Below are 25,676 nucleotides of genomic sequence, written 5' to 3' on the forward strand. Positions count from 1 at the left end.
CAATTGTATTTATTAAAGTGCAAATTGAAAATCATATCTCTTATTTTAAAAACTTAAATACAAACTTATTTATTCATTTCACATTAGTTTATTTATTTATTTTCATTGTTAAAGTAAAATAGTTTAACAATCTGACAATCTTTAGCTTGTATTTGAAGACGGTGCTATTATCTTTTCAGATGCACCAATATATTTAGAAAGCGAGGGATCTGAGTGGGTAAAATTAACAGAAATGCCTCCACTTCAGTTCTCAATTGTTTTGGGAGGGGAGGGGAGTTTTCTTCTTCAACAAGGAAAACAAGTGGAATAACAAGAACAAGCTTGTTTCCATGTTTAGACTGTCCATTTCTCCTGATTTATCACAGTATTCACAATGTTTTTGACTGTTGTGTTAGAGTGTCTGGTTCTGTACAGGAATATAAGAAGGATGGAACTCCAACCATTGGAATAGTTGTGTCAATACCCTCGATTCAGCATGAAGTGTGATCCTGGCTGGAATCACAATATGTGCTTCTGCTGTTTCTGTTGAAATGATACAGAGACAGGGATGGGTTTCACAAGAAACGAAACTTACCTGTGTTTCTGAATTCCAGGAGCTATATAAAGCTGTAAGAGGCGGGGTTTGGGACTGATGCCAGGTTTAGACAAGCAGGCTGAACAGACACTGCTGAATCACTGTGAGATGGGCGGAGAGGAGAGAGTTGGGAGTGGGACTGGAGTTTGAGAATGGCATTGTCACAGTAACCCTTTTATAGCTACAGTATGTATTTGACTGTACTAGAGCTTCACTTCTGTGTGGGTCTGAATCCTCAGAAATTCACAAGGGAAGTGTGTTTGGTGGAGTTCGATCTTCGTGATCTTCGTCAGAAGAGATCTTTCCTTTCTAATGGAGAGAAATCGAGGACTCTCAGTATATCTGCAGGGACATGTCATGTGTTCTTCATGAGTGATGAAAGGCTTTGCAATGATAAGCTGTGAAGCTCTTTGGTCCTTCATCACACCTGCAGATATATCTGGAATGGACTGACGGTTCAGCTTCGGGTTTTCACTTCTCAAAATACATGCAGCAGCCACCAGATCCTCTTCACTTGCATTAGCTAGCAGAGTTATTCAAATCATGATGTAGTTTGATACAGATTTGTTATATTAATACTTTGGAGTGTAGAAAAGGTATAGTGATTCAAGCAGCACTATCACTATTCTCCAGAGGTGAAGTCTGAGTTTGCTCTGCAGCCCTCCTTCACAAAAGGTTTAACATCTTTTTTGCAATTGGTTTACCATAAGAATAAACTTCACCTTGGGTGTCAATGTTTGCAGTGGCATCACAGGCACTGTGACATCACAGTGAAGTCAGAACGTTCAGTTTCCCAGCAATGACAGACACAACAGAACAGCACAGACCTGTTAGCACTTACTGATGCTAGACCCCTGCGATATGAGAACCAGGCAGAGCCGCAGTGACTGCTTCAGTTGTTCTCCAGATCCCTGGCATGGATTCTGGGATGTATAGAAGCTGCATCTCCCTGTTGCCAGTCAGTTTCAGTTCCAATGGTAGAACAGCACATCCGATCCTATTGCAGTGACTTTGAGAGAGGGCTGACAGTAGGAAGTCCTCGCTTCACTGCCGTATCCAAGACAACACACAATCCTGATGTTTCATTCACAAGGAACAACAGTCTCCACAGTGATAGGACTCTCTCTATGTGTGGCTCATTCTGGAGAACAGACTTCCACCCCAATGCAATAACATACAAGTTCCCTGAAGGAATTAGACAATGGTGGGAATCACTGAGGAATGGTTATGTATCCCTCCAGAACAATTTAAACACCTTGCAGACTCTCAACCTGCCAGGACCAATCACTGTCATCCTGGCTGGCCTTGGTGACCCTGCACCCTACTGAAAATGGTATTGCAGGTTTATCAGTCCCATGGAGGTCCTACACCCTACTGACAGTGGTATGGCAGGTTTATCAGTCCCAGGGGGCTCCTACCCCCTACTGACAGTGGTATGGCAGGTGATTCAGCCCCATAGTGTCTGTTTTGACACTGATGTGCTCGTCTGTCTGTTTAGATGTTGTTTCTTGAAGGGTTTTTAGGCTTCACTGTAACAGTTCATTCTTCACTCTTCAATAATAGCAATGCATTGGAGCAGCTGCCCAACAGATATTTCACATGATTCCCTTTGATTGGAATTGAAGCAGCTCACTGTCACTCTGTCACTGTGTAATATTGCATTATACTGGAGAGGAATCCTGGGTTTGTCTACAGGCATTGCTCTCTGATGAAAGCCTAGCTGACAGACGTCAGAGCGTTTTGAAATGGAGAAGAAACCAGTTTGCATATAATAATAATAATAATAATAATAATAATAATAATAATAAACAAAATTAACATCACTACTTAATGCTGAAAGACTTGATATTTTGATTGTTCTAAAGAAACACATGAACAGACATTGTACTTTAATAGCTTAATAGCTATCAAACAACATGCTTAGTATTTCTTTCCTCTCTCAGAAATGTGGTGAGGAGATTTGGTTAATTCAGTTAAATCTGATATCCCAGAAACTAGCTGACATACTGCTTTGTCTTTAAACTCAAACAAGTGCTATACTACTTAGTGGTAAATACAAAGAATTGATTTTCAACTGAATGTGTGTAGAGATCTGAAATATTTTCAAGTCCGTCAAAGGGAGGTCGATATCCAACCACCCCTGTATTAAGGTGTTTACACTACAGGTCTTTGTTTCTCCAGCAGGGAGCGACAATGTCTCAGTGTTGGAGGTGTCATATTCGGATTTATCTGTTCTCTAAATGTTGATGCCAAGTGTAAAATAAAGATTTATGATCCATGTATTTTTTCACAGAATTATTTATTAGATTCCCAGTTTTAACATGTCAGCTAAATGTTGACTTGCCAAGTGTAAAAAAAAAACAAGATTTAAACACTGAAGCATTTTATTCAGATTTAATTGTCATATTGACATTAAATGTTGAATTTGTGATACGCGTTTTCAACAATGTTAAATGATATCTGAAAGTACAAAACATTTAAATATGTCTTGTTAAAGATTTTTTGAAGCAATGGTTTTGTAAACTAAAGTATGTAAACTTTTGACTACAGCTGTATATATATATATATATATATACAGGGTCACAGCCAGCCATGAAAAATGACGAGGCGCTTGCCCGTGCGCATTGCAATATTAATAAGCTGGATTCGCTAAACTGCGGGCTGCCAAGGGAATGTATTATTCCTTGTTATTAGGCTGATATGTACTTCTTTCTAATCAACAGTATTACTTTGCCTCACATATATGGGCAATCAACATATTTCATATGAAACCCATTCGTTGCTAAAAACAAATAATTCACTTTGTTTTGTTCTGCAGGTGGCGCTGTTTTACTCCCTAACTTTCATTCAAAGTTGTGTCAGATTGAACATTCCCTTCACTCGAGGAGTGGAGAGGACAGACAGGGAGTTCAATACAAAGGTTTTCTTACAACACAGTCTAGTTCAGCTGGCAGATTGTTACAGTGGAATTATAATCAAGCTCAAATCCAGGATAGAGCAGCTCAGTGAATGTGGTTTGGAATCTGTGCAGGAGGGTCACTGTGTCAGAGACACCATAAAAGGACAGCGTGCCGGCATTAAAGTCCAGATACACTCCTATTCTGGGGGAGCAGGGGGCAGTTATTGCAGTGTGATTGTTATTGTGCCAGGCAGTGTAACTGGAACCAGAGCAGAACAAACTCCAGGACTTGTCATTGAATCCAAGGAAACAGGAATGATCCCATCCTTTCCGGCTGATTCCTTTATATATGACTCCTATAGATGTCCCTCCCCCACTGCACTCAATCTCCCAGTAACAGCGAGTCCCAGACAAACCCTCTCTGCAAAGCACTTGGAGATAGTAATTAAATCTCTCTAAGTGATCAGGATATTGCTGGGTCTCTCCCCATGTGACCTTTCTGTTCCCTTCAGACAGACAGAGGTTTCTATACGCTGTGTTGGGGTCCAGTGTGAGCTGACAAGTATCTGATTGAAGAGAAGAGGACGGTTAGAGGAGAGACGGTTAGAAAAGTCAAATCACTGAGAAAATCTCCACTAGGTTTGAATGGTACAGAACCAACAAAAAGAGAGACTGATTGAGGCAAAGTGGCTAGTGATTGTGAACAGGTGTAGCGGTGATGCAGTGCAGGAGAAACCACAAACAATTGTAATCAGGTTTGGAAAGGGGTTTTATTTTATAATCCAGATCTGGCAACCAAATAATAAACCCCGGAAATACACAACGATGTGTATTGCACGGAGATAAGAACAGGGTTACAGTCCCAAACAATAAACACATGTATCTCTCCCACAATGTACAAACGCGGTCACCAGTCCTGGGTGCGCGCTGTAGTGCTCGTGGTGGGTGATACAGTTTATAGTGACAATACAGTGAAGTGCTGTTCCGGGTTTTATTGCTGGCCTTTAGCGACAGCTCCGGAACGTGTTTAGCCATCTGGTGATTGAATAAACAAGACAATTACTGACAAGACCAAACAAACAAACACTCACGAATACTCTTTCCCCACAGGCAGTAACTATTGCGGCTCTACGTCCTTCTAGGTCATGCACACAAGCCAAGCGAAGGAAAAGATTAGCGTTTCTCTGGCCCCTAAATGCTATCCCTCATGACCCCTTGGTAAACGATTGCAGCTGCGTTTATTACTTGCAGCTGCTACCTCGTTTACCTTCCAGGTTAATTTTTTCCAACAACAGAGTCTCACTTCCTTCCAGGCTGACCGACTTCCCAGCCCCAGAAATGAACCGTCAGGCCAGCCCGTCCAGACCCTTCTCCTTTTGCTATTTAGTGCCCTCACAGGTCGGGAGAGAGATTTCAAACCAGAACTCATTGTCTTTCTGTCACACATACATTTTGTTTAAAATGTTTGACAGACACCCTTATTCTGGTCCTTTACTATTGCAAATTAAACTAATCAAACACCAAGTGGGAATACCAAGGAACAGGGAGTGCTGCATTGCTCGCCCACGCCTGCCTTATATGCACATTTCTGATTTCTAACTCGATAAGAAGTTACGCGCTACAGATTGCTTAAAAATGAAAACAATTCAGAGTAAATTAAAACAATTCAGAGTAAATCTAATTGTTAGCACATTTCAGAATCAATAGCCTTTACAATTATTAACCCAGATGGGGGAGACACACTGTTGCTGTAGCCTTCAGCAAGGTATTTTACTTAGATTCCTCCAGTAAAAAAACAAAAAAAACAAGTTGATTGAACTTCTTTCTCAGCAGCCATTGCATTTCTGTTAGAACTTGTCTTTACCCCGAAGCCATGAATTGTTCTATGGAAACAGGGTGTTGGCTTAATTCTTAGCAATGCGGGGCCTCATTTGCAAAAGGTCCTTATTAGCCGGTGTTGGACAGGTTACTAAATCTCTTGATTGAATATGACCATGAGAAGAACAGAAAGCGAGTCAAGAGTTAAACAGACACAGCCATGTCACTGACATCTGCAAATACTGCATAGGTCTACTCTTTCACTTAAAGCATTAACTTATACTTTTATCAATCAGTTTCTGAGTTGGGGGATCTCGTGTTAATGTAGCAGCAGACTAAGCTCTGATCTGGGCTGGCTCGGTAGTTAACCCAGCACTTGGTGTAACTGTGTTTCAGTTTCCTGTCATTTAAGTGATTTTACAATGCTTTCTTGATCGGACACTTGAGGAGTATTTTTGATTGGTAAAAACAAACTTCATTGCTATCATTTTTTTTCTGGAGCAATCTAGGTAAAGTACCTTTGGTCAAAGGTACAACAGCAGCCGTCTTATCCACCTGGGATTTGAACACAACACTCTGGTCTAGAGCCCTTTTTTTCATACAATCAGCGAAGAAAAATTGTAGTAATTTAAATTTTATGTGTGCCCTATAAATGGTAAAGCGGAAGAATTGGGCCAACATAATGTTACCATGGAAAATAGTTTCAATTAATCTTGAAAGACTGGTTGTAAGTAAAAGCAAAACAACAGCTTCTGACAAACAGGTTTGTGGATTGGTAACATTTCCCATAAAAATATATATAGCAAGCTATAAAAACCAAATGCGGAACATATTTTTCACACAAGTCTTCAGAAAGTGCATCGAGTCACAGAGACATTCCGCTTCTTTTCCTAAACTCAAGACAAGGTAATGTATTTAGTTATAATTCTTGTGTTACAGAGTTTTTTTTTTTAATAGTGCTGTTCCAGTGTGTTACGTAAGGGATGTGGGTTGTGGTGCATTAACAGACGGCTGTAGTTGTATTGTAACCTCAAACCGTTTGTTAAAGTTATTTCAATCAATTTGTGAAAACAACAATAACAGACTTGTTTCGACACAAAAAGAGCCGTTCTCAGTGTTTTAGTCATTGAAGTAGCTGAGTAAATCTTGGAGTTATTCAAATAGAAAAATAATACTGTTTTGGCGCTTTTTTCACTGAAATACATAGCCTACTTGTGTAAAAAAAAAAAAATCCATGAGATTTCTATTTATATTTTGAATAATAATACAATACGCAATAAAATAAACAATATTTTGTATCTTTTTTTTAATTTGTGGCAATGTTTTCTGTAAATGAAAGTTCAATTTTATAACACTGTAAGGACGGATGTGCATTACGAGTAACCACAGTAAATAGTGCGTTTCCCCTCTTTACAGACAGTACAGTGTAGGGATATGAAGACTCGAATGCTTCATGGAGTAAAACCGGTCGCTACTCCCCCTGGAGCACTTTACCTGTCAGCTCAGCTCTCCTTACTCTCTCCTCACAGAGACACATATTTTAAAGAGGCTGTTTTTAGTTTTAAATAATACTCATAATGTTAGAATACGTTTGGCCAGGACAGAAAAAGGACCTAGTGAGACTATAGCCCCCACTCAACAAAGGGGGCTCACAGATAGTTCTATAGAAATACTAACCAACAGAGTATGGTCTTGAGGGTATAAAATAGTAACTAAAGATTGCCTTTTAATTCCAGCTGTAAATATTACAATTGCAAAAATTTAAAATAAATAAATTCTCACCAACCATCAGCTGCTCATTTGAGAAAATTAGGGTGAGTACATCATTGTCATATTAACCCTTGCTTTATTTATTTCATCCTTACTTTTAAATGTTATTTATTGTATATTCATTTTAATTTTGTTATTTTTTAATGTGTTGCATGTTTTTAATTACAATATTATGTTCTGGCGCATAGGCTGTACAGACTATCAGTATTAGATATCGCAAACACATTGCTGGTGGGTGTCACGGTGGCGTGGTGGTTAGCGCTGCTGCCTTACAGTGCCAGGGTCCTAGGTGCGATTCTGGCCTAGGGGTCTGTCTGTGTGGAGTTTGCATGTTCTCCCCAGTGTGTTTGCATTGTGGGTTTTCTCTGGGTACTCCGGTTTCCTCCCACAGTCTGAAGACATGCTGTTCAGGTTGATTGGTCACTCTAAATTGCCCTCAGTGTGTGAGTGTGTGTGAGTGTGGTGCCCTGCGATGGACTGGCGTCCCATCCAGGGTCTAGTCTCGCCTTGCGCCCTGTGTCTGCCGGGTTAGGCTCCGGCTCACTGCGACCCTGTAAAGGATTGAGCGGTTAATGATAATGGATGGGATGGATGATTGATACGCTCAGTTGACACACACAGACACCCACCCACAGGCACACACAGGAACTAAAACACAAGCATTTAAACAATGACAGAGATACAGCTCTGACACACATGATTGTACCAACTTTTCTTTTTCGCGAAGATAGCCCACGGAATTGGGAGGAAAAGGGGTAACTTTCTAGCTGTCGAGGGTTTGACAATGGAACAACCCGGGGTTACTTAGAAGACATCCCTAGAGCCTCATTTATATTTTCCCTTCAAATTGCAGCATCCACAAGTAGAGGGAAATGGAGACAGTGGGGAAATTTGAGTACAGCATGAAAGATGTCCTAGGACAAGGTGCATTTGGTATGGTATTTAAGGGAAGGCACAAAGAGGTAAGTAGCCTACTGTTTATATTTCTAAACATTTGTTTATTATTGTCTTTTTTTAGATTGTTTTCACTTCATGTAATGTCATTTAAAACTGCAATTCTCTACCGAATTACTAAAATTCAGTACACTAAATCTTCTGGGCCTACTATATAGGGTTTGCTGTCAAAGATCGATGTACCTTTTGGAAAGAATATAAATCTATGATAATCATAAAGAATATGCAGATGTGTTACTTTAATGTATAGCTACATTTCTATGACTGTACAGAATTTCTAAGAAGGAGTTTGAACATTTTGGGACATGCACTAAACAGCGGTAACCAGTTTGCCATGCAGTAAGCCACTTACCTCGTACTGTGCGCACCTTGACTAAGCAGTAAACGTGAGGTAAACAATGCACAGGAAAAGTACCGAGTACTGGGGATTTAATGAATTATGTTAATAGTGGAAATGTATACACCTACATCAAAAATACAGCGAAGAAGGTCACTTAATATGCAAGCTTATTCACTAAAGAGTGCTGACATTTTTGGGTCAATGGTAAATTGTCCCCTACAATTGGTCCTGGCAATAATTAGTCCCGGTGACAATTCTTCCCTGTGATAATAGGTTCCCCCTGATAATTGGTACTGGTGACAATTCTTCCCTGTGATAATAGGTCCCCCCTGATAATTGGTCCTGGTGACAATTCTTCCCTGTGATAATAGGTCCTCCCTGATAATTGGTCCTGGTGACAATTCTTCCCTGTGATAATAGTTTCCTCCGATAATTGGTTGACAATTCACCCCCATGACAATGGGTCCCCAAAACATATTCTCCATATGAACATTTCTTACCATTTGTAAGTGTTTAAAGCTGTTGGAATATCATTGCAAACTGATAATTAATTAGGAACTGCTTGCTTAAACAGGACGTGTTGGTGAACAGGGGGGTTGTGTGTGGTTTGTCTCTCTCTTTGGTACTCACTGTTGCTCTCTCTCTGAAGTGTGTGGCAACTTCAGCTGTCAGGTCTCTTTCTCTCTCTGCTGATGTATCAGTCACTTTGCATTGCTTGCGAGTCACGTGGTCTGCTTGGGAATATGCAAGTTGAGACTCAAATATGAGCCAATAGCCTAAAGGGCCATTCACACTGAACGCAGCATGCATTCTGCCTGTTCTGCAGTTGTCTGTTGTTACGTCATGGCTATATGTACTGTAACTTTTGGTTGTCAAACCCACAGAAGATACAAAGCTTAGTAAAAATATATATTTAAAGTATTGTCACCAAGTACAGACAAGTTTCAAAGACACGTGCTGTCTAACATCTGTTAGCAGTGGTACAACACGAATGGAGAATTCAATTTGGTCCAAAATATACAACAACAAAAAAAGCTGTACATTTTTAAAAAGTTTACAGTTTTTGGAGTTTAAATGAATGCATTTTAATTGAAGTGGAATATTCTTTATTAAAAAGTGTGAAACACTGCGATGGACTGGCAGTGTCCCATCCAGGGTGGAGTCCTGCCTTGCATTGCCCTGTGTCTGCCGGGTTAGGCTCCGGCTCACTGCAGTGACACTCTAAAGGAATAAACGGTTATGATAATGGATAGATTGATGGAAAAAAAGTGTTACATGAATGCACCTGATGATATATACAAAAGTGCACATGGATGAAATGAATGTAAATGAGGTACATATTTCATTTTTCTTTTTTTACAAGAAAAACGGTGAAGTTGCCATCAAATGTATACACACGAAAAACCTCTCTTTTGATCAAACTTACTGGACACAGTTAGACAGGGAGATACAGATTTTAAAGGTAAGAACATTGGCAATTTTGTTTTCTCTGTATTTGCCCATGGTAATAGTTTCCTTCACAATTAATGTTATATCATGTAACAGGGCGAGCAGCCCTATACAGATTTATTTATTTTTAGATCAGGGTTATTACTGTATTTATAGATGACGGCGTAGCCGATTTTGTTTGTATTGTTTAGTAGCGTGGATGGCTAGCCCCATCCATGGTAATTTAAAAGCTCGTGCAGATTGTGGCCGAGGGGTAATGGATTAATTACTAGCCAGTTAAACCCCTCGGCCACGCTATAAAAGCCTGCAGCTCGCTGCACTCGGGTGGGTGTTAGCAGGAGAGAGTGAGCGAGAGGAGTGAGAGAAAAACAAAACAAAACAAAACAAAACAAAACAAAACAAAACTTTATTTAAAACGATTCCAGTAACAGTGACAGCAACTGCCCAGCCTGACCTGGGATCGTATTATTTTTGGGTTCGTGACTTGTTTTGTTTCAATATTTATTTTGCTCTGTGAGCAAGTTTCTTTTTGTTCAAACCTTTTATTTATTTTTGTATTATTTAATTAAAAGGGCGCAAGCCTTTTAAACTGCAGTACCTGGTGTGAGTTTCTATTCCTGCTTCTGTCCTGATGTCACACCGCCCAGCCACCCTGTCACATATCAATACAATTATTATTTTTTTTTCCTTAGGGGCTGAAACATGACAATTTTGTGAGATTGTATGATTTCCAGGTAATATTAATTTCATATGTCTGATCATTTTATAGGGGCGGCACGGTGACGTGGTGGTTAGTGCTGCTGCCTCACAGTGCCAGGGTCCTGATTTCAAATCTGGCCTTGGAGGTCTGTCTGTGTGGAGTTTGCATGCTCTCCACAATGTGTTTCTCCGGGTACTCCAGTTTTCTCCCACAGTCCAAAGACATGCTGTTCAGATTGATTGGTCGCTCTAAATTGCCCTCTGTGTGAGTGTGTGTGTGTGTGTGGTGTCCTGCGATGGACTGGCGTCCTGTCCAGGGTGTAGTCTCACCTTGCATTGCCCTGTGTCTGCCAGGTTAGGCTCCGGCTCACCGCAACCCTGTAAAAGAATAAGTAGTTAATGATAATGAATGGAGTTTTCCATATATGGCATATAACTACATGTCACTCTGCAAAATCTTTGGTTGAATAGGGTGTCTGCACACCCAAAAATATTAAAACCCCCTGGTCTAGACAAATAAACGAATGCCAGCCTCTGTGTAGATATATACATATACATGTGGTAATAATGGTCTTACCACACAACCTGTCAAGGGTTATTTCTTATGTAATACATATGCAAAAAAACAAATGCAAACTTTTATCACATGCATCATTTTTGTTGAAATTGATTAAGATTTAATTCTGCCGTTCCCTTTAACAGTGCTTGGCATTCACACTCATCTTTACCTGCTTTTCTTTTTTAGAAAACATCTAGTTGTGTCTATCTGGTGATGGAGGTAAGTCACCTTTCCCATCTGTGTGTGATTAGTATGCTTTTGCTCATTAATATATTGACATGGTCGTTAGCGCTGCTGCCTCACAGCTCCAGGGTCCTAGGTTCGATTCCAGCTTAGGGGATCTGTCTGTGTGGAGTTTGCATGTTCTCCCAATGTGTTCACATTGTGGGTTTTCTCCAGGTACTCCGGTTTCCTCCCACAGTCCAAAGACATGCTGTTCAGGTTGATTGGTCAATCTAAATTGCCCTCTGAGTGAGAGTGTGTGTGTGTGGTTCTCTGCGATGGACTGGCGTCCCGTCCAGGGTGTAGTCTCGCCTTGTGCCCTGTGTCTGCCGGGTTAGGCTCCGGCTCACTGTATTGACTCCTCTAAAGGATTAAGCAGTTATGATAATGGATGGATGTATTGACTCCTTGTCTCTCTATATAGAGTCTATATGTGTGTATGTATGTATTTCACTGTATTGACTCCTCTAAAGGATTAAGTGGTTATGATAATGGATGGATGTATTGACTCCTTGTCTCTCTATATAGAGTCTATATGTGTGTATGTATGTATTTCACTGTATTGACTCCTCTAAAGGATTAAGCGGTTATGATAATGGATGGATGGATGATGGTCCTTTATTCACAGACTTTTTTGTGTACATTGTAAAATGAATAGTGCATAATCTTTAGTCATAGCTTTGATGCATTAAAGTGTGTGAATCACTTATAGTTATAGCCTAAAATCAACAGTTTGATTGTGATTTTTCTTATAAAAAAAGAACATGATCCTACTTTCATTTATAATCCAGTTATACTGACAATTTCTGGTTATTTCTATTGACATGCACTGTGTGTTTTGAATCTTTCTTTTATGAAACATACTGTTTGTACACTCAGAACGAGCATAAAATAAGCTGTTTAATGGTCTTTTATTTCCATGCAATGTTTTCTGTGAATTTTTGCCTTTGTACTTTATTTGATGAATTATTAAAGTTCCCCACTCATCACTTTTGTGTGTTACATGTTCCCATATGTCACTACAACTGTTTAAGTAAGGTGTGTGTATTATTTATGTATTTTTGTCATCCTGACCATTTTTTTACACTATTATTAAATTGCAGTCTTCTGCAGCACTCAGTTTCCAAGATGGCTTTCTAAACATACCCTTCAGATGAAGAACTTCAGAACTACACTTCCCATCACTCCCATTATAGATACATGAGTAGGAAGATGATGGGAAATGTAGTTCTGAAAAGTTCTTCTAAAGGGTACATTTGGAAAGCCATCTTGAAAACCGAGCACTGTAGACTGCAGTTTAATCAGGATATCAAAATATATTAATAAAAACAATATACACATCTTACTTAAATAGTTGTAGCAACATTAAGTAAACAGCTTGAGCTCCCCTTTAAGCTCCTGTGTGGTAGTTATCTGATGTGATCCTGTTTTGATTTGTTTTTTTCTTGCTAGTACTGCAATGGAGGGGATCTGGCAGACTACCTGAAATGTAAGTTACATTTGAAAACTTTGATACCTGGTTTAGTTTGTGTATCTCTTTTTAAACTCCTAGTTTTAAGTTTTTGTGTCAAATACAACTAAATGTCCTTTGAGAGGTGATATGATTGCTTTTTATTTTTGTAATAGGTGCTGAAAGCCAGGCTACATGTCCATCCATCCATTATCATTAACCGCTCAATCCTTTACAGGGTCGCGGTGAGCAGAGCCTAACCCGGCATACACAGGGCAATGCAAGACGAGACTACACCCTGGACGGGACGCCAGTCCATCGCAGGGCACCACACACACACATACACTCATACAGAGGGCAATTTAGAGTGACCAATCAACCTGAACAGCATGTATTTGGACTGTGGGAGGAAACCGGAATACCTGGAGAAAACCCATGCGAGGCTACATGTCTTTAAAGTTAAATGTAGAACATATAGCTTATTAAAGTGTTAATTGTACAGGATATTGCACTCTGTTATTTCCCCTCTGGCATTACAACGTTAGTGCATAGGGGTGTTCTTAGGAAAAACATGCCAAACTTGTGGAAAAACGTTGGTGTTTTTGCAAATAGAAACTCAGTACCCTGACAACACAGCAATTGTGAACAGAAACGAACGATCAACTGATTTTGAGCAATTTTCGAGCAGAGGTGCAGTGCGACATCAAAGTAAATAAATCACTTAGTAATAGGAAAGGATATTACATGCGTCTCTTAAACACCACTGAAGTACTCCCTGCCTATGAAATTACATATTTTCTTAATTCAAGTAAACTGGACTTAATATATCAAAGTGTTTAATGTGAGGTAGAAGAGAGTGGATTAGCTCCATGATCTCAGCACCGGTCACTCTAAATTGCCCTCTGTGTGAGTGTGGTGTGTGTGTGTGTGTGTGTGGTGCCCTGTGATGGACTGGCGTCCCGTCCAGGGTATAGTCCTGCCTTGCATTGCCCTGTGTATGCCGGGTTAGGCTCCGGCTGTAAAGGATTAAGCGGTTAATGATAATGGATGGATGGATGGATGAAACACTAAAATAAAAATCATGTTTATTCAACTCCTGGCAATGGTTTTCTTTATTTGAGGTTTTGTTCACTTTTTTTCATAGCCAAAGGGCCCCTAAATGAGGACACAATCCGTCTGTTCCTGCAGCAGATCACATCTGCCATGAAGGTGCTGCAGAGCAAGGGAGTCATCCACCGAGACCTCAAACCACAGAACATCCTGCTGGCCCTTACAGGAGGGGACAAATCCAACCCCAGAAACATTCGCTTGAAGATTGGTGAGCTACTGCTCCTCCCCCTCCTCCTCTCCTCTGCTCCTCCTCCCCCCTTCCTCCTCTTCTCTCCTCCTCCCACCTCCTCCTCTTCCCCCTCTCCCCCCTCCATCACTAGTGACATGGTCTAACTATTAGAGGACCAAGAAATTGAGCCCCATAAAGACTAACGCCACATTGCTATTCCTGCCTCACTTCCTTTCTTTTACCCTACAGCCGACTTTGGGTTAGCCAGATTCCAGCCAACCAATATGATGGCACTTACAATGTGTGGTACTCCTCTGTACATGGTGAGTGCTTTACCACTTTGTATGGCTGTTACTATTGCTAGGATTTGCATAGGCATTAGATGCATAGTATTATTGATGGTAATATTTTAAGCTGAGTTTGCATGTTCTCCCCAATGTGTTTTCACATTGTGGGATTTCTCCGGGTACTCTGGTTTCCTTCCACAGTCCAAAGACATGCTGTTCAGGTTGATTGGTCACTCTAAATTGCCCTCTGTATGAGTGTGTGTGTGTGTGTGTGTGTGTGTGTGTGTGTGTGTGTGTGTGTGGTGCCCTGTGATGGACTGGCGTCCCGTCCAGGGTGTAGTCTCGTCTTGCATTGCCCTGTGTATGCCGGGTTAGGCTCTGGCTCACCGCGACCCTGTAAAGGATTAAGCGGTTAATGACAATGGATGGATGGATATTTTGCTGTTCTGTTGCTGTTCTGTGCATTACTGTTCTTTCACTGTGCTTTCTGTGTTTTTTTCCAGGCTCCTGAAGTTATAATGGCCAAGACCTATGATGCAAAAGTTGATCTGTGGAGTATAGGAATCATAGTGTACCAATGTCTGACTGGCCAGGTCCCATTTCAGGTGAGTCCACATGCTGTTGTGACATGTTCACTTATCGCCTATTACCGGTATACCAGATGAATCATGCTGATTAGTATTGTGCTGAGGACAGTTTCTAGCATCACATTGTCAATCCGGTGTGAACCCTGAACAGTTCACTGCTAGGTTTCCAATGTTCTTTGTGCTATTCAGTATTTTTATCAAGTGAGTGACATAAGCTGTTATTGGGCTGTTGTTATACTGCTATTCGAAATACTCTGGTATTGCCTGCATGTAAACGTAGTCACTAGTAATGTTTTTTTTTCTTTTAGTGTGTCTAAAGATATTTTGTGTTTCACACCCATCTTAAATACTTTTGGGTTGATAATTTTCAGGCTAGCAACCCTCAAGAGCTCTGTCGCCTCTTTGAGAAACACAAGAACTCGACTCCCAAGTAAGTATATTTGCTTCACACCCCCTAACATCTTTCCTCAACTCCTCTTAGATTTTTTCCCGTGCTTTTTCAATTTTTCTGCCATGTTTTGGTAATCAGATTTTCATCCACTGTGACACTGTTTAAACTTCTACCTGTGAAGTGACACATAAGAAATTTCAAAATGAGGAAAGGCCATTCACCCCACCTATGCTTGTCCACTACAATGCTTATATGGGCAGTAGTGTGGAGTAGTGGTTAGGGCTCTGGACTCTTGAGCGGAGGAGTTTAATCCCAGTTGGGGGACACTGCTGCTGTACCCTTGAGCAAGCAGGTACTTTACCTAGATTGCTCCAGTAAAAACCCAACTGTATAAATGGGTATGTGAAAAACAAAAATATAATTGTAAATTGTAAGTCGCCCTGGATAAGGGCGTCTGCTAAGAAATTAATAATAATAATTATATGATCTGTTAGCACCCAGTAGAGGGGACAAAGGGGGAAATAAAACCTATGGGCATCCATTGCTAAGTGGATCACCCTTACTCCAGGCAAGCAGTTTCCAAATGACAAATAATTGGGCACCTATCCCTCTGTACAAAACCTTTTTTATTTGATGTATTTTTTAACCTGTAGTATTGCTGAAGTGTACTGTTTGTATTTCATTCTTTACCTGTGTTTTATTTCTGTATCCAACCCCACTTGTCATTTTTAATATACTTTTAATGTAATAATGTTCATCCTCTTCTGTGTTCAATATAATTCACGAGCACTACACTACATGCAGTATCTCATCTAAACCACATTATAGAAATGGAATCTCCTGTAAAGCTAAGCGTAACAGGGTGTATACGTTTTTGGTAACATGCTATACTAAACATTTTTTCCCCCAAAATTTCTATATAAAGATGTGCTTGTTAAGTAAACAGGAATGAGTGTTTGCTAGCTCTCTATTTATATCTGCATCAAATTGAACAGTTCAGAAGCCTGCCTCTAGAATGTAAAGCACCTGCCATTCAAAATGTTTCTTCACAAACTCAACTAAACTTGTGTGCACTTAAACAACATGTTATTTATTTATTAGCAGACACCCTCATCTACGGTGACTTACAATTGTTACATTTATTTCACATTATTTTGTACATCCATCCATTATCAATAACCACTTAATCCTTTAGAGGGTTGCGGTGAGCCGGAGTCTAACCCGGCATACACAGGGTGCAAAGCAAGACCACACACTGGATGGGACCACACACTCTCACACACACACACACAGAGGGCAATTTAGAGTGACCAATTAATCTGAACAGCATGTCTTTGGACTGTGGGAGGAAACCAGAGTACCCGGAGAAAACCCACAATGCGAACACAGGGAGAACATGCAAACTCCACACAGACAGACACCCTAGGCCGGATTCGAACCTAGGACCCTGGCGCTGTGAGGCAGCAGCGCTAACCACCACGCCACCGTGCCACCCATTTTGTACATACAATTACTCATTTATACAGTTGGGTTTTTACTGGAGCAATCTAGGTAAAGTTGCAAAAGGGTATAGCAGCAGTGTGTCCCCCACCTGGGATTGAACCCACACAAGACCCTCCGGTCAAGAGTCCACAGTCCTAACCACTACTCTACACTGCTGTCCTATGTTACTAATCCTAAATATCAAATGTATTCTTGTTGTTTTAAAGAAACACTGATTTGTTAAATTATGGTCTTGAGTTGCCAGTTGCCTATTCACTATTTAAACTTTTAACAGTACCGTTGGCCGTTTTTGAATGAATTTAAAATGTTAAATAACTACGTGCCTCTTTCTTTATGCCAGCATCCCACAGGGGATCTCCACTCACTTGCGCCACCTACTGTGCGGGCTGTTGCAGTGCAATCCTAAAGATCGCATTGAATTTGGTGGGTAAATTTTATTTTGTCAAGTTTTCTTCAATATGTTGTATCATTGAATTTACATAATATATCTCACTAATTCTGCGATGGACTGGCGTCCCATCCAGGGTGTAGTCTTGCCTTGCGCTCTGTGTATGCTGGGTTAGGCTCTGGCTCACCGAGACCCTGTAAAGGATTAAGCGGTTAATGATGATGGATGGATGGATGGATCTCCCTAGTTTTACATACACACTAGCCCTTTAATACCGAAATCAACCTTAATATAAACTGTCTTTGTAATTTAAACTGCATTCGACAGAAAATTTCCAGTTTTCCAGTGGATAACAATGACAGGGAAATTTGTGAAAGTTTGTGCTATTACTGCACAGCTTTACTTTCATTTGCCATCATATTGCATCATATTGCCTGCACCTCAGTTATCTCTAGTCATTGACCACCAATCATCATTATTGATTGCATTCATAAAATTGATTCCAAGTAAAATCATTTCTGCTTTTTGTGATGGTCTGCTTGCAATAGAGGCTTATAAATCTCTTGCGTTCTTACAGATACATTTTTCAGACACCCATTCCTCGGAGTGAGCTCACCCAAGAAAAATTGTAAGTGAAATTACTGAACCCATATATTATTATAACAGTACAATTGTTATACTCCTTGGTTAGAGTAGAGGCTGTTAGGAGCAGAATTTCTTTCCCATGAAGTCCCACTCAGCCGAGACAGCGTGGAATTCCCAATCATTTACTGTGGACTGATAAAAGCTTCTCTCTACTGTTGTCAAGGGAACATTATACACTGTCAATGACCACAGTAGAGGAGAGGGGAAGAGAGGGGCAGGAGAGGAGGGAGAGGAGGAGGGGAGTAGAGTGGGGATGAGAGGAGTGGAGAAGAGTGGGGAGGGGATGAGAGGAGGAGAGGATGAGGGAGGAGAGGATGGGGGAGGAGAGGAGAGGAGGGGGAGGAGAGGAGGGGGAGGAGAGCAGAGGAGAGGGGGAAGGGGAGCAGAGGAGAGGGGGGAGGACAGGAGGACTGGAGGAGAGGGGAGAGGGGAGGAGGAATGAATTAGTTGTGTTGCTAGAGAATCACAGACATGTATTGCATAATTACAAACTTAACTTTCCAGCCACCTTCTCCTTCAGTTACACAAACTTTTTTTTTTTTTTTTGGGGGGGGGGGGATATCTGTTTTAACTCACACGGAGTTCTCAATTTATTCAGAAGTTTCAATTCCATTTCTGTCTTTTCTCCCCAGCAAAAGAAGCTGCCGTTCAAAGTCGACAGGCTCCAGAGCCAAAGACCAGAGCTGACTTTTTAAAATGTAAGAATTCTGTTTTCACTAACATTTGATTGAAAGATGTGTCCCTCCATTTTGAGAAGAGCTGACACTCCAGAACAGGGAGGAGTGGAGCTTGAGGACAGCAATTTCCAACCCAGTGCAGATTGTTTTTCAGTGATTTGATTTTTCTAAGCATCTCTGGCCTTTAACCCTCCTCTTCTCTTCAATCAGATTACTGTCAGCTCACACTGGACCCCAACACAGCACATAGAGAGCTCTGTCTGTCTGAAGGGAACAGAAAGGTAACATGACGGAGAGAGGTCCAGCCATATCCTGATCACCCAGATAGATTTGACATCTTGTACCAAGTGCTTTGCAAAGAGGGTTTGTCTGGGTCTCCCTGCTACTGGGAGATTGAGTGGAGTGGCAGGGAGGGGGTAGATATAGGAGTCGCATATAAAGGAATTGACCCGAAAGGAGAGGACATTTCCTTTCAGCTTGGACACAATAACAAGTCCTGGAAATTGTTCTGCTGTGATTCCAGGTACTCTGCCTGGCAGAATAACAATGCATCTGAAGTAAAATTATTCCGCTCCCCCAGAATAGGGGTGTATCTGGACTTTACTGCTGGCACGCTATCATTTTATGGAGTCTCTGGAGACAAAATGACCCCCCTGCACAGATTCCAAACCACATTTACTGAGAAACTCTATCCTGGGTTTTATATTTATTCTGATTCCAGTGTAAGAGTCTGCAAGCTGAAGTAGCCGTCTGTTTAGTGTTTGAATGAAGAGGTTCATTTCTGAGTGAATTTCTGTTGACTTTCTTTTTTCTGCATAGCAATGGCCTTCAGTGGAAGGTTGCTGGACTTTCAAGCTTAGTAAAACTGTCTCCCACAATAAGAATGTGTACTCACTTCCACAGCATCTTCTTATCACAAGGACTGGTGTCAGCTAGTTTGTAACTTATCTTGAGGAAGAAGTTTTGAAGTCACAACACTCTTTGTCTTGCAGAACTTTCTGTTCAAACCTGTGATGTGCTTTTAGTACACACCTATTCTTTGCTTAGTATCACCACTAACATGTTTATATGTGCTTGTATTTGTAGTCAGCTTTAAGACAGTTTGTACACTGTTCTTCACTGGCGCATTAAATAAAGTACTTTGTAGTTGGTAACCTGCCTGGGGTCCTGAGTCTCTTTGAGTAGCGGAGAAGAAATCCACTACATTGAAGAAACTTTCATTTTTCTCTTTCTGTTTTTTTAAAATGGGTGGCACGGTGGCGTGGTGGTTAGTTCTGCTGCCTCACAGCGCCATGGTCCTAGATTCGAATCCGGCCTAGGGATCTGTCTGTGTGGAGTTTGCATGTTCTCCCAATGTGTTCACATTGTGGGTTTTCTCCGGGTACTCCGGTTTCCTCCCACAGTCCAAAGACATGCTGTTCAGATTGATTGGTCACTCTAAATTGCCCTCTGTGTGTGTGTGTGTGAGGGACCCTCTGTGGCTGCTGGTTGATAATATTGAGATATCAATATGTTTATATTGTAGTGATATTTTATTTTAAATGTAAGTAGGAATATATTATTATTGCGATTACACTGGCATACAAATACATTTGCAGGCTGATTTAATACCAATATCAATGTGGTGCTAATATGTTGATCTCGTATTAGCATTGTATTTACAGTTACAAAATAAATAGTAATATAATCATATCAAAATAGTCAAAATGAAATAAAATCAAAATAAAACACAAACTACAAATAAGTATAACCCTAATCCATAATAGTTTGGGCTGAGAAGGTAAAATAGGTCTCAGTAGAATATAAAAATCAATACACTAATGGATCTAATGTGAAACGATCTAATATTTTAAATAGACACATTGAATATCCTGGTGAATCCTTATCGTCTAGGGTAGCTACAAAGAAATGGTTCAAACCCTTACCTGCTTCCCAGTCCTTTCTGTCTCAACTGAGACTGTATCATGGCTCTTGTGTTCCTTTTCTGTACAGAGCCAGCAAATACACGTCTGATCAGTTCTGCAGAACCTCTCCAAAACCTTTTGGTGTTCAGCACAAAGCTTCCGCTCCAGATTTCCAATTGCATTGACCAGCTTGTGCCTCTTTAATGGAGTAACCTCACTGTGTGGCTTGACGTGTGTTTCACAGTAAGAGGCCAGGCACGTCAAACAGGATTTCACAGCTTTGAACTTTCTCCCAGTGCAGAAATCACACGGCACATCTCCAGGTACAGCATAACTTTGAGCAGGAGGAGGATTGAGCCTTCTCTTCTTGAGTTATCCAGCAATTTCAGCCAGGATGGTGTTTCTGCACAGAACAGGCTTTCGGGTAAAGGTCTCTCTGCACTGGGGGCAGCTGTAGACACCTGTATGATCAGTCTGATCCCAGCAGTTCATACACCCCATACAGTAACTGTGTCCACATGGAATAGCGACTGGGTCCTTCAATATCTCCAGACACACTGGACAGCTGAAGTGATCCTCTGACCACAAGTTTGAAGCCATTCTTGCAGCAGCGAGGCAGAGAGATTGATGATTTGACAACAAACTGTGCTGATTTCCTGCAGTTGTGTAAAGCTCTAAGGCAGGATTTTGGACCTTTGGCCAGGTTTAGACAAGCAGGGGGAGCAGAAACTGCTGAATCAGTGTGAGAGGGGCGGAGAGGAGAGAGTTGGGAGTGGGACTGTCACAGTAACCCTTCTCTTTGTTTCCACCAAGTCCCTCATTTAATAATGAAAGATTGATTCAGCACAGTATATTATATGATACCGTTTCTAAATCCCCCAACAAATATTACTATTAAAAGATATACATTGACTGCACTGGGCTTTCACTTCTGTACAAAAGAGACTGAACTGCTCTCTCCCTAAGGGAAAGGGTGCTCCCTAGAGTCCAGTGCAGGCTTGAGGCATGGAGACTGAACTGCTCCCTCCCTCACCCCCTAAGAGAAAGGGTGCTCCCTCCAGTCCAGGGCAGGCTTGAGGCATGGAGACTGAACTGCTCCCTCCCTCACCCCTAAGAGAAAGGTGCTCCCTCCAGATATTCTGAGAAACTGACATTGTTTAGCACAAGCTCAGTATTATCAGAGAGGGTATGTACGTTACTGACATTCTGTACTTATTTATGCAGTGCTGATTTTATGAGTGTTGAAACTATTTTTGGCAATGTGCCCCGCCCCTCTGTGCATGTGTGGGTTATATGTTACGTGTTGTGTGTAAATGTTGGTGTATAGATATTGGTGCACGGGATATAAATGTGTCCGTGCAACACGAGTGATTTAAAATGTATATTTGTATTTAGGCACGAGGATTGCACATCACTTCACGTGCAGGTAAAATGTATTAGTATGTGAACACGGGAAATTGCACTTAATTCACGTGCAGTTGTATCGAGATTCTAATTGAATGATTGACTACCAATCGAGTCTCGGTACAACTGCATAAAAGCAGCATGTTTTCACCCACTCTGGGTTGTGTGTTCAGGGCGAAAGAACGGGAGAGAGTGAGGAGAGATAATTATAGGCAATTGCTACGTGGTATGTGTTTGTTTAGTATTCGTCCCTGTTTGTTAGTGTCTGTTCATTTTGTTTGTCTGTTTATTTTGGCTAAAGTGCCGTGTCTTGTTTTGTTTTGTGATCAAACCTTTTATTTTGTAATAAACCGTCGCAAGCAAGCGCATCCATCATTTCATTTCACCAGTCGTGTCTGTATTTACTTCCTTGTTCTGACATCACCACTCTGCAATCCATGACACTATTGTATACAGAACAGACACTCAAAGACACAGGGTTATTGTTGTATATTGTTATAATGAAGCTCTGCTTTCATGGCTTATTTGCAAAGCAGACTTTAGAGAGAAATAGTGAAAAGGGCAGCAGCTCTGAGATCAGGTTTCTCAATGAACATTAATTAGAAAACAAACACAGTTATAGAATACAAAACAATAAAACAACGAGTATTGATTTCCATTACACGAGAGTCGATGTTAAAACTTCATGCTGATTTGAACTCGGTTCTCGTCAAGATAAGCACCAACTAAGACATAGCTTTACAGTAAACTAGTGCAGGGGTCTGTTTGACTGCTTGTCAATCTTCTGTTATAATCAACAGCAATCCAATATTTCAAAAAGAACATTCTTAATAAAACAAAGAGGTAACCACAAGACTCAAAACAAGCCGTCTCTATCACAATCCTGCCCCGGCAGCTTGTGACACTGTCAATAATCTGATCTGAACTGTGTTAATAAATAACACATTTACCATGGAAAACAAGAGACTCAAAACAAGCCGTCTCTATCACAATCCTGCTCCGGCAGCTTGTGACACTGTCAATAACACTATGTAACACAATTTTTGTTCCTGGGTAGTAAGTGTTATTTCCTAATTGCTTATGCCTCAAAAGTATAGAAAATATCTATTATTCCCCACAAACTTTGCTTTTGTGACCAGGACAGTGATATTTTGAAATTTACCTATTTCCAATGAGAAAACGGGCGAATTTGTGTCTTTTCGTTCACATAAAGTCAGAAAAAAACAACATATGAATCCAAGTTAACATGTATTTATACTAAAGTAATACAACAATGACTACAAAAGATTTAGAAGCGAGTAGTTTTTCGAGATTTACGATTATACTGTAAATCACTTTCACGAATCAGCCCCCAAATGTAGTCTCCCATCATGTTCTCGTTATACTGTCCTTGGTAGCGGCGTTCAAAGTCCAGTATATCCTGGTGGAAGCGCTCGCCTTGCTCCTCCGAGTACGCTCCCATGTTCTCCTTGAATTTATCAAGATGAGCATCAAGGATATGGACTTTGAGGGACATCCTACAGCCCATTGTGCCGTAGTTCTTCACCAGAGTCTCAACCAGCTCCACATAGTTTTCGACCTTGTGATTGCCCAGGAAGCCCCGAACCACTGCGACAAAGCTGTTCCAAGCCACTTTCTCCTTACTAGTGAGCTTCTTGGGGAATTCATTGCACTCCAGGAACTTCTTTATCTGTGGTCCGACGAAGACACCGGCTTTGACCTTTGCCTCAGACAGCTTAGGGAAGACGTCTTGAAGGTACTTGAAGCTGCCGACTCCTTATCTAGAGCTCTGACAAATTGTTTCATAAGGCCCAATTTGATGTGCAGTGGTGGCAGCAGCACCTTCCGGGGGTCCACCAGTGGCTCCCACTTGACGTTGTTCCTCCCCACAGAGAACTCGGTCCGCTGTGGCCAGTCCCGCCTGTGGTAGTGCGCCTTGGTGTCCCTGCTGGCCCAAAGGCAAAGATAGCAGGGAAACTTGGTAAAACCGCCTTGGAGACCCATCAGGAATGCCACCATTTTGAAGTCTCCTATGACCTTGATGCCATCTCAGAAAAATGCAGATATGCATCCACTTAGGCAGCTGGAACTAAACTGAACTGGTGGGCTTAAGGCCCCTGTATTTATACTACTATTTATATTACTGGAAAGTTCTAGAAAGTTCTAGAAGTTACTCCAAGTTCACTCAGCACTGAATCTATCTGGAATGTTCTGGAAAATAGGTAAATTTCAAAATATCACTGTCCTGGTCACAAAAGCAAAGTTTGTGGGGAATAATAGCCATTTTCTATACTTTTGAGGCATAAGCAATTAGGAAATAACACTTACTACCCAGGAACAAAAAAAAAAAAAAAAAATTGTTACACAGTGTAATCTGATCTGAACTGTGTTAATAAATAACACATTTACCATGGAAAACAAGAGACTCAAAACAAGCCTTTTTTCTCGCCAGTTTGTTTTGCTGGTGGGAGAATCAGGGAGAGTGAACCAGAGAGACAGGAATGAAACAGGAAGCCCAGAGAGAGGGACTTTGTAAGCAGTGTTACAGTGGAGGGAATCAATGTGAGATGCGTTTCAATCTTCCCAGTCTGTATCAAACACAGAGTAGTAACCCTGACACAAACACTCTCAGGGAGCTGGCAGTAAAAAGAAGGAGGTTTCTGGATGAAAGGGGAAGAGATATGCAGCAGTAATAGCTGCAGTGTCTGTAGCCTGCTACCTAATTAGAAGGACAGAGAAGATCCCTTGTGAGCATGAGAGAGAGCATTATAAACGTGTCCCACAGTACAAGCACAGCAAAGTGTAATACAGCAGCACAGTGAAATCTAAAGCATAGGGAAGCACTATAAAGCACAGAGAGGTCTGGTAAAGCATAGAGAAGCATTGTAAAGCACAGATAGGTCTGGTAAAGCATAGGGAAGCATTGTAAAGCACAGATAGGTCTGGTAAAGCATAAGGAAGCATTGTAAAGCACAGATAGGTCTGGTAAAGCATAAGGAAGCATTGTAAAGCACAGAGAGAGTTGGTAAAGCATAGGGAAGCATTGTAAAGCACAGAGAGGTCTGGTAAAGCATAGGGAAGCATTGTAAAGCACAGAGAGGTCTGGTAAAGCATAGGGAAGCATTGTAAAGCACAGAGAGAGCTGGTAAAGCATAGGGAAGCATTGTAAAGCACAGAGGGGTCTGGTAAAGCATAGGGAAGCATTGTAAAGCACAGAAAGGTCTGGTAAAGCATAGGGAAACATTGTAAGCACAGAGAGGTCTGGTAAAGCATGCTAAAGAACAAACCATGGTAAGCTAACCCTTATATAAGTTCCCTGTAGTAAAAGCACAGCAAAGTGTAATAAAACACAGTCTACAAATCCGGAGTATCCAAGGGCTGAGTGTGACTGTTTGATAGCCGTCTGTGAAATCCAATAGGGAAGCTAGATGGTCCTGCAGCGGGCCAATAGCTTAAGGGAATGATGAGTTTATTTTATAAAGACACCGCCCACTCACCCTTCAGGAGCACAGATACTCTAAGCTGCCCTAGAGCGGAGCTTGCATAATTTTTTCAGTTATAATCGAAACACACAATGTAATGTAATTTCCTTTTTTCTCTCTGGTTTGAGTGCACCGCTATGCCAGATTACCCGGGGCCTCCACAAGATTCACTGTGGCTGCAGCAGCTACTAGTTTATAATTAGTTTTATTCAAAGTTTCTAGACATATATTCAGTTATTGCAATAATATAACAGACTATGATTACATCAATTCGATTACTAATACAGCCATTCAAATTCTTCAAAGTTAACTTAAGATACATATAAATAAACATGTTAATTTTAATGTACGCCTGTTTAATTCCTCTTTTAATATTCATTACGGAGGGAGGGCTT

At 41.0% G+C, this 25,676-nt stretch overlaps 1 protein-coding gene across 2 annotated transcripts; it reads left to right on the forward strand.

Annotated features, from left to right (window-relative positions):
• Window positions 1–5,397: 5,397 nt before the first annotated feature.
• On the forward strand, window positions 5,398–20,152 carry LOC117432773 (serine/threonine-protein kinase ULK1-like). 2 transcript variants are annotated; one of them, XM_059016343.1, is made up of 14 exons: window positions 5,398–6,197; window positions 7,915–8,023; window positions 9,719–9,817; window positions 10,497–10,538; window positions 11,249–11,281; window positions 12,737–12,773; window positions 13,879–14,052; window positions 14,263–14,336; window positions 14,804–14,905; window positions 15,259–15,317; window positions 17,122–17,204; window positions 17,747–17,797; window positions 18,447–18,512; window positions 18,702–20,152. In XM_059016343.1, the coding sequence occupies exons 2-14, from the start codon at window positions 7,934–7,936 to the stop codon at window positions 18,779–18,781; spliced, it is 990 nt and encodes a 329-aa protein (XP_058872326.1). In that variant the 5' UTR covers window positions 5,398–6,197; window positions 7,915–7,933; the 3' UTR covers window positions 18,782–20,152. The 2 variants fall into 2 exon arrangements, with proteins under 2 accessions (XP_058872326.1, XP_058872327.1); XM_059016344.1 differs by lacking the exon at window positions 5,398–6,197 and adding an exon at window positions 6,566–7,105.
• Window positions 20,153–25,676: the final 5,524 nt, after the last annotated feature.

This window comes from Acipenser ruthenus, chromosome 52 (assembly GCF_902713425.1).
Source record: "Acipenser ruthenus chromosome 52, fAciRut3.2 maternal haplotype, whole genome shotgun sequence".
Lineage (NCBI taxonomy): Eukaryota > Metazoa > Chordata > Actinopteri > Acipenseriformes > Acipenseridae > Acipenser > Acipenser ruthenus.

Coding starts and splice junctions, on each gene's coding strand:
- LOC117432773 (XM_059016343.1), top strand. CDS start 7,934: ATGGAGACAGTGGGGAAATTTGAGTACAGCATGAAAGATGTCCTAGGA. Junction 12,774..13,878: donor TCTGGCAGACTACCTGAAAT/GTAAGTTACATT, acceptor TTTTTTTCATAG/CCAAAGGGCCCCTAAATGAG. Junction 17,798..18,446: donor GAGCTCACCCAAGAAAAATT/GTAAGTGAAATT, acceptor TTTTCTCCCCAG/CAAAAGAAGCTGCCGTTCAA.